General features: G+C 43.1%; 1 protein-coding gene across 1 annotated transcript in view; it reads left to right on the top strand.

The window, feature by feature from the left end:
- The window catches only part of CACNA2D3 (calcium voltage-gated channel auxiliary subunit alpha2delta 3), a gene marked incomplete at its 5' end in the record, with an annotated part of 605,771 nt that overhangs the window by 130,228 nt on the left and 462,200 nt on the right, over positions 1-13,343 (top strand). Inside the window, 3 exons of the mRNA XM_039221819.1 lie at positions 3,840-3,971; positions 12,131-12,191; positions 12,294-12,444. Coding sequence (XP_039077750.1) covers positions 3,840-3,971; positions 12,131-12,191; positions 12,294-12,444 — 344 coding nt within the window. The remainder of the gene's footprint in view (positions 1-3,839; positions 3,972-12,130; positions 12,192-12,293; positions 12,445-13,343) is intronic.

Genomic DNA, 13,343 nt, shown 5'->3' on the forward strand with positions numbered 1-13,343 from the left:
CCTTCACTAGGAAAAAGGCTTACCCACATTAAACTCAGATTTTAAAAAGAAGACATGCAAACCATGACATATGGGTATATTATGTAGCATAAATAAGGGAGTCTGAGTACATGCAGGGGGTTGAGTGGCGGCCTCCAGAAGATATGCCCCAGCCCTAACCTCCAGTGCATCCTGCAAATGTGACTTTATTTGGAAATAGGGTCTTTTCAGATATAACTAAGTGAAAGATTTGAAATGAGATCATCTTAAATTTCGGGTGGACCCTAAATCCAGTGACTGGTTTCCTTAAAGAAAGGGAGAGATGACAGACATACACAGAGGGAAGGCCACATGTAGGTGGAGGAAGACATTGGACTGATAGTATCTACAGGGCAAGAAACACTAAGGGTTGCTGGCGACCACCAGAGGCCAGGACAGAGGCATGGAACAGAGTTGCCCTGAGAGCCCCCAGTAGGAAACCATTCTGCCAGTTCTTTGATTTTGGACTTCTGGCCTCCTGAATACATTTCTATTGTTTTAAGTCACTCAGTTTGTGGTAATTTGTTACAGCAGCCACAGGAATCTTATACAGTACATAACCACCTAAGCAGATTAGGGGTGGAAGTGAAACTCAAACTCAGATTAGTGTAAGACTGCTAGAGAGCCCTAAATGAGGCAAAGGAGGAGGGCTTTTAAACAAAGTTTGGAACAAAACACATAAAAGAAAAAGGGAAACCTGGTGCTTAGGAGGATGCTGTTTTTGCAAGTGACTAAGAAAGCAAATGTGCTCAGCCGCCACAGAGGAACGTTCAGCTGGGGTGCTGGTCCACCATGTCATGTTCACTTCCTCCTCGGTAGATAGTGGAAGGAGCTGGGGACCTGGGTACACAGGATGTGATGGGAGGCACTGACCCTTTGGGTTCTTTCATGTCTGCTCTCTGCCAATGATGTTGGGAAAACAGCTTTTAACTTAAGTTTTGGTTTCTGTTTTAACCCAGATATTTAGATGAAGGCCTCATTTTATAACATTATCATTTTCCTGTCTCTTTTCTTCATCTCTTAGATGACAAATAACGGACAGCAATTTGAGACTTTTCCTTCTCTTAAAATTGCTTGCTAAGCAAGATTATGGAATCAATATACTGTGATTGTTGTATAAGGTAGAGGACATGTTATCTCAAATATTTGATCAAATGGGTGTGTGTAACACAGCCCTCATTTTAACTAGACTGTATTCTTTAGTGATTCTCCTGCCCTTGTCCACCATGTCCTGGGAAAATCAGAGCCCCCCTTTTTTTTTATTATTTTTTTTAATGTTTATTTTTGAGACAGAGAGAGACAGAGCATGAGCAGGGGAGGGGCAGAGAGGAAGGGAGTCACAGAATCTGAAACAGGCTCTGAGCTGTCAGCACAGAGCCCGATGTGGGGCTCGAACCCACAAACCGTGAGATCATAACCTAAGCCGAAGTCGGATGCCCAACCAACTGAGCCACCCAGGAGCCCTGGGAGCCCCCTTTTCTTAAAGAAGCATAATTTCAGAGTGACATTTAGTGTCCAAATGATTGTTGAAATAACCTCTCATCATCACAATTCTTTTTGCATTTCTGAAGGTGCTCACAGGTCCCCGAGGGACAATCTTAGGTTTCTAGGACCACCTGGGGTATGGGTGGCCTTTTACTACCCCCAGAGAAACCACAGTCAAGAAAAAAATAATTCTCTAACTGGAAATTGTTTGACTGCTTAACATGTTGAGACAGTGAGTGAGTAAAATGGAATTTTTGCTTCTAATTGTGGAAAGTTTTTATATCATGGCAACATAATTGAGGCCATTGATGGAGGAGGCAAGAACCATGGAGTTTTCAGTGTCATTATTGTATTTACATCTTTGTGGATTAATTTAAGTGACTCTTGTAACAAGGAGTGAATCACAATAATTATTGTCAAGCTTGCACAGTAGCAATAAAGGGTTCCATTTTCCAGGATTGTGAGGATAAAGTCTTTCTCAAAATTACTCTGTGGTGAAAGGTAGAATTGGTCATTTTCACTCTCCCAGCCTATGATGTGGTTTATTATTGTTTATCAGAATTTGAGCACTTACCCTTGAGGTGAGATTCAGAATCCTACTTGTCTATGGAATCTGGGTGAGTGATCTGAAAGAATAAGACAGACTAGAGGTAAGACAATACAAGACACCATGTTTACCTGCTGGGTTAGGTGTCATTTTGTGGGCTTTCCCTCAGACCTCTTCAGGTGAGCATCTTGGGGGCAGCAGGCTGGCAATGGGCAGGCCACTGTGGAGGAGGGATGGGGTGCAGTGTGCCAACAGTGAGTTTCCTTGTCACTGTACCTAATTCACATGAACATTTCTAGCATTCTCTTGCTAATTGGCTTACTATGCAACTTGAGGACTAGAGTGACCAAATCTGTCTTCATCATCCTGGTATAGAATGGAGGAATCTTTGGAATAAAGATGCCATGGTGGGGTTTCTGTGACTTGGGGTCCCACAGGGAGTTCTGGTGAGGGTGTTGGAATCCAGGTGACTGGAATTACTCCATTGATGACTTTCTGAGTGACTTTTATCATTTGTCCTCTTCTGTAGATTTGTTTAGCCTTTCCAACAGCCCTTTAAGATGTGTATTATCCCATTTTACAAATCACAGATCAGAAGCTTTGTCATTGATGAGTTGGATGCTTTTAGGAAAGAACCTAACCTCTTGGTACTCCGTTTCCACTTGCAGAGCATGGAGGATAGCAACGGCGCCTGTATTGGAGGGCTGTGGTAGAGGTGACGGGAGATGAGCTAAGCATGGTGCTTGCACAACGGGAAAGACTGAGTAGAGGTTTCTGCTCCTTCCTCTCCTCTTCCTCATCATTAACATGCTCACCTTGTTGTCATTCTTACCCCCATCATGCCATGACTGGATGGTGATTTCCCCTCTTAACAGAATTATGCTTTATGTGCCATCATTTAGAAACAGGATCTTTAGAAGTTAAAAAAAAAAAAAAAAGGATGATCACAAGCATCCTTAGTGATCCATCTTGCTTCAACCACTATGCAAAAAAATACTTGCTTATTTCCCTTCTTTGTCTTTGCCCTTAAATTTTATTTGTGGATGGATGGCAAAGCATTAGCTTTGGGCTGCCAAGGGTGAGGAAGAGAGATTTGTTCATGGGATCACAAGGGCAGAAGAATAGACAGTTGTGGTGAGTAACCTTTGTTTTATTCATCCATTCATCCATTCATCTCTTCATGCATCCATAAATGTTTGGAGTTTCTGCCATGTACTGTTCAAAGGGGCACAGCAGAAGGCCAAGTGAATTAGTTCCTGCTCTCCTGGAGCTCACCATGTGCTGAACAAAAGAAGTAGAGAGATGTAGTTGTGTAATTCCTATTTATTTATTTATTTACAAAACAAACTTCGAAGTCAGAGGTAAAGAGAATTGGAACAGGACCATGTTGCCTGAGGTCATTGCAGTGAGAGAAAACACATTTTTCCTGTTTTTATTGCCAGTTCTGACTCAGGAAAGGCAAAGGTAGAAAATAATGCTAAGAAGATGTCTCTCTACTTTCTCAAGAACTCTGCTGTGCAAGGTTGAAAGTTACAAGTAAAGGGATGTGGTTTTCAAGTAAGGAGTAATCAGTAAAGGCTCGTAGGTGGCTCTGGGAGCTTGGGCAGGATGGGAATCCCTAATGTATGGAATTCCCAGGAGCTAAACATTTGGGAAGTTATAACTTTCTCCACAGCTTCCTGGAAGATGAGCCTCATGCTGCTGCTATCTGCCAGCTCTGAGGGTTGCCAGCCGGGGTTCTCTGTTGCTTTGGTTTGTAACGTTCCTCTTCTCTCTCTTTTTTTTTCAGACCCAGCAATCGTCAATGGGGTTTATTGGTCTGAATCCCTAAACAAAGTTTTTGTAGATAACTTTGATCGTGACCCATCCCTCATATGGCAGTACTTTGGAAGTGCAAAGGGCTTTTTTAGGCAGTATCCAGGTGAGTATCCCTGCCTTGAGAATTATGATTGAGATTAATGACTCTGTAATGTTTTCCTTTCATGTTCAGGGTTAAATTTTTTCCCCTCCCATTAGGAGAAAATGAAAGATTACATTCAAATCTGTTACATCTATTCTCAGAGTGCACATAGGCATGGCAGCATGGCGTCCATGCACATGTATAGACATTTCAATCTGCACATGGTTTCCACATCTTTCTCAACAGAACAGATCCTACAACTCCACCAAAAGTGAGGAGTTGGGGTGTGAGACACATTATATTTAATCTTTCTGGACAAGAATTTGCTTTATTACTATTACTGCTACTGTAACTATTATTATCATTGTTATTACCGTGGAAAGGAACAAGTTATAACTGGGCTGAATTTTAAATTCTGATTAAAGAGGTAAGAAATGGAAAATGTGAGCGGCTCCTGGGTGGTTCAGTCAGTTAAGTGTCTGACTTCAGCTTAGGTCATGATCTCGTGGTTCGTGCTTTCAAGTCCCGTATTGGGCTCTGTGCTGACAGCTCAGAGCCTGGAGCCTCGTTTGGAATTCTGTGTCTCCCTCTCTTTCTGCCCCTCCCCTGCTGACGCTCTGTCTCTTTCTGTCTCTCAAAGTGAATAAATGTTAAAAAAAAAAAAAAGTGTAAAAAAAGAAATGGAAACTATGATCTGAGGTTTCCCCCACCTCAGAGCTCACCACCCTCAGAGGAAGAGCTTGGAATGGCTGAAGAACCACCAATGGCCACAGCTCATCTTTAGGGCCAATATCACCCTCACCTGGGTATGTTTGAGAGTTTGCCCATCATACCTCTGGAACAGGTGTTCCTGAGGCCTCCCCAGGCCTCCACTTTGCAATAAGAATTTAATTCTGGCTTGGTTTGAATTTTAATTAAGAAGGGAAGTTTTAATTTTGCTCACAAGTTGTGAAAACAGGACTTGAGGCTGCAATTCTGCCAACATCACAGCTGCAGAAATTAACAAGCTCAACCTTAAAGAAGGAAAAAACACCCTGCATAATCTTGGAGCAATTAAGTGAAGTCTTTTATGTTTTCATTAAGTAACACTAGGCACCTGATGCCTTCCCACTTTGAGGCACAGAGACCGCCAGCCTCCGCCTCGAGGAGCTGTTTGCCCTGCGTACAGCATCTGTCCCCTGAGAGTTGCCTGCCAAGTGTCTGCTTTGCCAGATTATTCAACATTTCCCAAGAGTTGTGTTCAGCGGGGCATGTGTGATTCCTCCTGGAGCTCACAGACATTTAAACAATAAGCATCCTAGTAAAGATAATGGCATAATAAACAGTGGTCTATTAAGGTTCCAGTATCACCAAATTGCAATCTGTTTTGATAAACTCAACAGAGAGTAAATTTGACACAGATGCTGCTGAAATTAAAGCGTGTTGGGGGGCTGATCCATTGAAGAAGCCGCAGAGACCTCTTACCATCTTACCACGTGGTATTTGGATGAAGGTGGAGCTGAGAAGAAGAAACCACAGATCATCTATCATCTCCACCAGTAGGAAGTCCTTAAACTATGGTCATGAGGAGATTTGAAAAAAGAAAAGGGAGGGGGGTGCATTATACATCTCAGGCTGCCATAACAAAATATCACAGACTGGGTGGTTTAAACAGCAGGTGTTCATTTCTTATAGTTCTGAAGGCTGGGGAGTCTAAGATCAAGGTGCTGGCAGATTTGGTTCTTGGTGAGAGCCCTCCTTCTGGCATGCAGATGGCCACCTTCTCTTTATAGCTCCACATGGTGGGGAGGAGAAGCTCTGGTGTTTCTTACTCTTCCTAGAAGGGCACTAATCCCACCATGGTGGCTCCATCCTCATGACCTCATCTAAACCCAAGTATCTCCAAAAGGCCCACCTCTTCATACTGTCACATAGGGTCATGCTAGTCCTCAACCTATGAATTTGGTGGCAGGGAACAAACATCCAGGTCATAACAAAAGGTAGTCCTCATGAAGGGTTTATGTAACAGGGAAGATGAATTTACATACAGGGTTTTTATCAGTCAGAACAGTCGACTCAAAAATGCTTAACATGTTTCTGACATTTGTGACACACTTTTAACTCTGTAAAATTCCTGCATCTTTTCTGTGTTAATAAAGACATGAGTCACAGTCCTCCTATGATGTTTCAATGCCCTATTAATGTCTTGTGGTCACTCAGTGCTTGGTTCTGAACAGAAAACACACCTCTTGTCTCTTGGACACAAAATGATTGTTAGAATGACTCATGGATGTATTTTGTGGGAATGTTTTATCTTCAGCAAACTTCTTTCCATGTTTAGAGTGGTATAATTGTTTGAATCTGTGGTAAGTCTGCAGGTCCTTAAATAGAAAGGATATTTCTTCATTCTTCATTCAGTGGGTCCTGAGTTCTTGTTTTGTTCCAAGCGCTATGAGAGGTTAAAATGGTGAACTTAATAGAAAAGGTCTCTGCCCTCACGAAGTTCCCTCTTGTGGGAAAATAACATTCATCAGGATTTTGGTTGCAAGTGACAGAAACTCCATTCTCACTAACTCCAGCAAGAAATACATTTATTGGTTCATGTCATTTGAATTCTAGGGAATGTGCTGTTTTTGAGACGTGGCTGGCTCCAGGATTCAGCATTGTCATTAGGATTTTGAAACTTTCCTTCCCTCTTTCATCTCCACCTTCCTCTATTCTGACCATGTTTCACTGGCAGGTGATCTCCTAGTGATAGGGATCATGGCTGTGTGCTTGAGGCTTATTTTTCACTTACGGTCTCAGAGGAAGAGAGAGCAGCTGTCCTCCTGGCTTAGATGTAAGTCCAAGGATTATTCTGGTCTGGGTCCCACGCCCATATTCTCAAGTGAGGGAGCCTGGACAGTGGCAGAGCTAGCCATCTGAAACCAGGGGGGTTGATCAGGATTCCTGCGGCCTTGTCTGGGTGGGGGGGATCCCCAAAGAAAGTAACAGGGAACATGAGGGAGACAGAGACAGGTGAACAGGCCATGATGGTACAGTGTGTTTCATGCTAAGATGAGGGAAATAGAAGGTGCTAGAGGGTCACTAAGAAGAAGCACAATCTCAACTTCTGGAGTTGGGAGAATGGGGTTCTCAAAAGGGGAATGTTAGTCAACATCAGCCTAATAGCATACCTGGGATGATGCTGTCTCTTTCTGAATAGATTTACACAGTCCTTTCCAAGTTCACTGTAGGGCCTTTAGCCATGTGGCAATACTTTCATGTGCTGTCTTTTGGATGCTATAAGTGTTCTGTATCTACAGCACCTGTTACAGTAACCACTGGCCACATGTGGCTATTAAACATGTGAGATGTGCCTATCGAGACAGGGGAATTAAAATAGGAATTTTATTTAACTTGAATTAACTTCAATCTAAAATTAAAAGTCACACATGGCTAGTAGCTGGCATGTTAAACTGTATGACTCTATGGGTAAAGACTTTTATATTCTGATACCCAGTTTCCAAGGTACTGGTCTACCTTTCAGTGCCTATATTACAAAAAGGTCTCACTGAACAGTGAGAACTCCAGTTAGGCTCTTCTGAACATCAGCCACCACAACAGCAACAAAATACTAATAAAACGTCTTTGAGCTCTACAGGATTGGTTACTCAGGCCTCATCAAAGCTCTGTTTATTTCAGTGTCATCCTTAGGAGTCTTTGGGAATATGGTTAATATTAATATTAATGCTGATAGTGATAGTGACTGTCATTGATTGAGTGCTATCCTAGGTGTTTATACAAGCATTGTTGGCTTAATTCTCAATAAATCTATGGGCTGGAGCTACTATAAAGTGCATTTTACCAATAAGGAAACAGACCAAGGGGTTAACTGACTGACCAAATCATACCAGCAGGATGGGAGGGAGTGGTGATGGTGGTAATATTTTCTTTCATGCTTTGTTTTCATGGCAGTTCTTCCTCTATAAAATGTGAAATCTGGCCAGTAATCCCGAGCCATCAGGCTTTCAGTCCCCATCTCCTTTGTGAAAATACCTGCCCCAGGAGAATAGAGATGTTTGGCTATCACTCTGTTACCATCATCAACAATAACATATAAGAGTTCAGTATGTATTTTTGAATGAATGAATCACTCAGTGGTCCCAAATTTACTAGATCTATTGGTCCCATAACACTGGTAGGAGCAGCCCTGCCTCCTTAGATACAGTAGAACTACTGCCTCTCTGGGAAGTTGGTCACTGGCTACAGTTGGTGGGACACAGTGACCAAGTCGGGAACTGGCATAAATACATTACAGAGCTGTGTTCCCTTTCTTTTCTGTATCGCTCCCCTCTTCAAAATCTTCCTGAGCCAATGACTCAATCTTTTATCTTGAGATTCATGCCCCAGCCAACCTGGGTGGGATCCCAAAGGGCATATTGGCAATTCCAGAAATTATATAGCTCATGAGGGGTGCTTCTTGACTAAGTGTCAATTTCTTGGTTCTCAAAGATTTAAGATGAACCAACTTTTATTTCTTGGGGATTTTAAGTTCTTTGAACAGTTTCAAAATATCTGTGTGTATGAAAAATCATACACTGAAAAGTTGATGTATCCTGGGGAAGATAGTCACAGCTGGGACAGGCATTCCTAGTGTTTGCCTCCGAAAACATATTTTGCTTTGAGATTGGAAAAGGAGGGGCTCAGTGGTCCAGTTAGCTCTGTAAATGCTGCCTCTCACAAGCCAGTTGTGGAGATTCAAGATGATATAAACAGATTAAAGGCCCACAGGTATCCATCCCATGGCATAGAAACCAGTTTTACTTTTATTCATTCAACTCATGCTAACATCCTGGAGGACTTCTCATAGGAGATCTTCATGGAAATCCCTGTGTAAGGAAGAGCATGGTGACATGGCATTTGGGAGATAAGTCCCAAATGGTCTTATGGTCATAACTGGAAATCTCAGGAAAATCTTTTGAACTCTGAGAGACTGGAATCCCTGCTATCAGTTGAAAATTTTGACCCAAGTTTCAGGTTTGGGCAAGATGTCTCCTCAGTGCTCATCCAGTCCTGAATTGAGTCAAGGTGTGACCTTTATTGTTCTACCTTAGGCCACTAGGCCTAGAACTGTCTCAAGGTACTGTCTTCATCCCCACTCAATGTATCCCTCATGTCCTGACCAGGAAAGGCCTGGATCTCACGGTTCTCTCCACCCAGGCTCCTTTCTTTGGCATAGACATTCTCTTTGCATAGCCATACCAGAATTCTTCCAGTTCCTTGAACTTGACATGCTCTTTTCAACTTCAGGACCTTTGCGCATTTCATTCTTTATGCCTGGGATATTCTTGTTCACCCTGTGGCCACTGTTTACTTTTGTTTCTAAGTTCTACTTATATGTAGTGGGTTGAGTAATATCTCCCCCCAAATTTATGTCCACCTGGAGCCTCAGAATGTGGCCTTATTTGGAATTAAGATCTTTGAAGATGTAATTAAATAAGTTGGGATGAGATCACACTGAATTAGAGTGGACCCTAAGTCCAGAATGACTGATATCTGATTGCGGTGATGAAGCAACAAGTCAAGAAGCAACAAGAATTGCTGGGAGCCAGCAGAAGCTGAGAAGACATGAAGGAGGGGTGTTCCTTAGAGCTTCAGAGGGAGTTTGGCCCTGCCGACACCTTGATTTTTTTTTTTAAATTTTTTATGTTTTATTTATTTCTAGGAGAGAGAGAGAGAGAGAGAGACAGCGTGAGCAGGGGAGGGTCAGAGAGAGAGGGAGACACAGACTCCGAAATTGGCTCCAGGCTCTGAGCTGGCAGTCAGCACAGAGCCCGACGCGGGGCTAAAACCCACAAACCACGAGATCATGACCAAAGCAAAAGTCGGACGCTTAACCGACTAAGCCACCCAGGCGCCCCTTGATTTTAGTTCCCTATTTTCCAGAACTGAGAGTTCTTTTCTGTTGAGTCACCCAAATCTGTAGGATTTTTGTCACATCAGCTCTGGAAAACTAATATACCATCATTCTGCTCTCAGTTTGAAGGAGATCCTTCTTCCCGTTAGAGATTGGAATCACCTTTTGTACACTAACGTAGCCTCAGGCACTTCTCCTTTGTGACATCTGGGGTGCCTGTGACTTTTTATCCTTTTCCAGCTTCCCTGCCCACCATGAGGCTTGCTGAGGGCAGGCAGGGGCCAGGCCTGTCCTTCCCCGCCACGGCTCTGGGGTTGTCCCATCTGTTCCACTTTCCTCTGGAATTGTATCCTTTATAGGTTTTCCCAACAGATTCATTACATGTCAACTTTTTCAAAAAGCACCTAGGAGAGCAGTGCTTGGAAGGAGTTACAAGCCCATGTGCAGGGGAATGATCTCAATCCAAAAGGAGAGCATTGAGTGTCATTAATCCCTCCCCACCCCCAGGCCCTAGCCTAAATGTTGGAACCACTAAAAAAAGAATTACACATTTCCTTGCCCCACTGAGGCACACAGTGATGGGGCTGAGATGGGGAGGAAGGACAGCAAAGTGGGAAGGGGTGCAGCAGGGTCACACACGGTCCTGGTCTACGACCAGTCACCGCAGTTTAGTTTGAGAAACAAACATCTGCTGAAGGTCCACATGGGTCAACACATTATAATTCTCTTTATTTGGGCTAAAACCAATTCTTTGTGAAATTACAAATTGGAACATCACCTAGCCTCACCATGGGTAGAATTTCAGTGTGTGTTAAGACCATGCTATCCTAACGGTACTTGGTTTTATACAAAGCAGTGTGTCAGTTTTATTTTAACTTTATTTTTAAATGTTTATTTATTTATTTTGAAAGAGAGAGAGAGTGTATGTGTGTACAATCAGGGGAGAGACACAGAGAGAGAATCCCAAGCAGGTTCTACTCTGTCAGTACAGAGCCCATTTTGGGGCTTGACCTCACAAACTGTGAGATCATGACCTGTGCCAAAATCAGGAGTCAGACACTTAATGTACTGAGCCACCCACGTGCCTTTCAGTTATATTTTAAATAAGCTGTGTTCTTATCCCTTAGTGTGCGATATCATGTCAGTTTTACTTTACCTTCATTGGCTATTGCTCTTCAATTGGCAGCGTCTTCTCATACTTCTGTTTTCTGATTTGGTACAGGAAACTCTTTACATTAGGCCCATTTGTAGGTGGGACATGTAGGTATAAGGAGAACAGAATAAAATGATTTTTGAGTAACAAACGGTCATCTCATGGTTTTTCGAGTAATAATTTGGGAGTGTTATCTCAAGCACATGTTATTATTTTCAGTGTGGTCCAGAAAATTGGCCATCATCAACTGGAAAGGAGACTCCCAATGCTACCATCTGAGTCAGGATTTCCTCCTGTAAAAATCAGCTTTCTCTTTTTATTTTCTTAACTCCGGTGTCTGTATTTCAAGTCCTCCATTCCTGAGCAGCATTAATGGTTGAAAACAGTGATTTGCTATCTTATTTTAAGGGAGCACTTTTCTTCTTAAATGAAATTTTATTCTTTAAAACCAAGTAGTAAATAGAGAATGTTAACCTTGGATGTATCCCGACTGGTCTGCATACCACAAGACGAAGGATATGGGATCCCATCTTACACGTGGGGAAAACTCTCCAGGCTTCAAAGCCTGAAATCCAAACTCTGTAATGCAGCATAATTAGGACCATTTTTTCCCCCTCATCTCAGGGTGGAAAGCCAGGCCAGTTTTCCTGACTATAAATACAGGAGTGAGGGGAAGACAGGCCTGTGTATCTTCTGAGATGGAAATGTATCGATGCTCTCTACCTGCCATGTGATACACATTGCCTTACCTGGACCCAGAGGCATGGCTGACTCTGCCCCGAAGTTTACGAGTGATGCTATCAGGTCCAACAACTTGCTAGACAGTGAGACATGACCTTGGCTAACTTCATCATTAGCCACGGGAAGGTCCTGGAGTCATGTCCTTTCCTGACGGACAGACGTTACTAAAGATATCTGCACTCTCCAGCGGGTCTTAGAGCAACTGAGCTAAGGCCATGTTTGCTATGGTGTTCCAGCCCTAAAACACTGTCCCAGAGCTGGTGATGGAGCATGTGATGTGCTCAGGAGCTGGTCATTGCATGTGATTTTTCACCCTGTCTGTTCAATCAGCAAAGCAGAGCAGCCTTGAAATGCTCTGAATAAATATTTGAAGTTCCTGGGTTTCTCATAACTCTATTTTTCTTCTAGGGATTAAATGGGAACCAGATGAGAATGGAGTCATTGCCTTTGACTGCAGGAACCGAAAATGGTAGGAAATGGTCAAACCTCTTTGTTACTTTTTAAAGGGAACTTGTGGAGAGGTTCAGAATTCATTTTCTTTTTCTTTTTGCTTAATTTTCCCCTGACCTAGGTACATCCAGGCAGCGACTTCTCCGAAAGACGTGGTCATTTTAGTTGACGTCAGTGGCAGCATGAAGGGGCTCCGTCTGACGATTGCAAAGCAAACTGTCTCATCTATTCTGGATACGCTGGGGGATGATGACTTTTTCAACATAATTGCTGTGAGTGTAGCTATTTTGTGCTTTCTCTGCACTTTGGGTTAGTTTGATCTTTTAGCAGCAACTGGTTCGTGTTTTCATTGCTTCTGTACACACAGCATTAGAAGTCCCACCCGAGATGAGGACCAGTTAGTCCCATGTGAGTTCCCTGAATCATGATGTTGGAATGGCTTTCCGAGTCTGGGAAGGCATTTGAGCACATTTCCTCTCCTCACCTAGCACTCAGGCCCTGCCATCTGGATGAGTAGCACCAGATTTGGTTTTCCTGGGAAGCCAACATTTTCAGAACCTTAGGGAATTAGATCTTGCAAGCTGTTCCTCAGACGGCTAGTGGCGATTAACTTTAAGTGGATTGGTCTGAAGACAATGATAGGAATACTAATCATGATGATAAAACAACTACACTGTAGAGAGCTGTTTAAGGCTCACAGAACACTTTATCTCAGCTTGAGAACCAAAAGCGCACTTATTAAAGTGCATACTGAATGCCATTTGCTTACTCTTCATATTTGCATTATCTTTTTTTTTCCCCTCACAGCAACTTTAGCATAGTTTTTGCATTTTCTCCAATGAAGCTGCTGGGGCTGAGAGGGTGTGTAACTTGCCCAAGATTATAGAGTGGGGAGGTGGGAGAGCCACTTGGGACCCAAGCAGGGTAGTAACATCTTCCTGGAAAGGATCAACAGTTTCTGGATTCTATCTCTAGCTCTTTTTCCTCCTTTCCCCAGTTCTCTGGTGTGATTCTCATCATGCCCCTTATGTCCCTCCTACTCTTTTCCCAAAGACTATAGCCACAACCAGACTGCTTCTTTTCCCCGAGCACTTCACCAGGAGCTCCTGCCTCATGGTCACCTGTGCTGTGGCGCACCACCTCTACCTGGGATGCCGAGTGGTCAGAAAAG

The sequence above is a fragment of the Hyaena hyaena genome, unplaced genomic scaffold, assembly GCF_003009895.1.
Source record: "Hyaena hyaena isolate Hyena2069 unplaced genomic scaffold, ASM300989v1 scaffold_1022, whole genome shotgun sequence".
Lineage (NCBI taxonomy): Eukaryota > Metazoa > Chordata > Mammalia > Carnivora > Hyaenidae > Hyaena > Hyaena hyaena.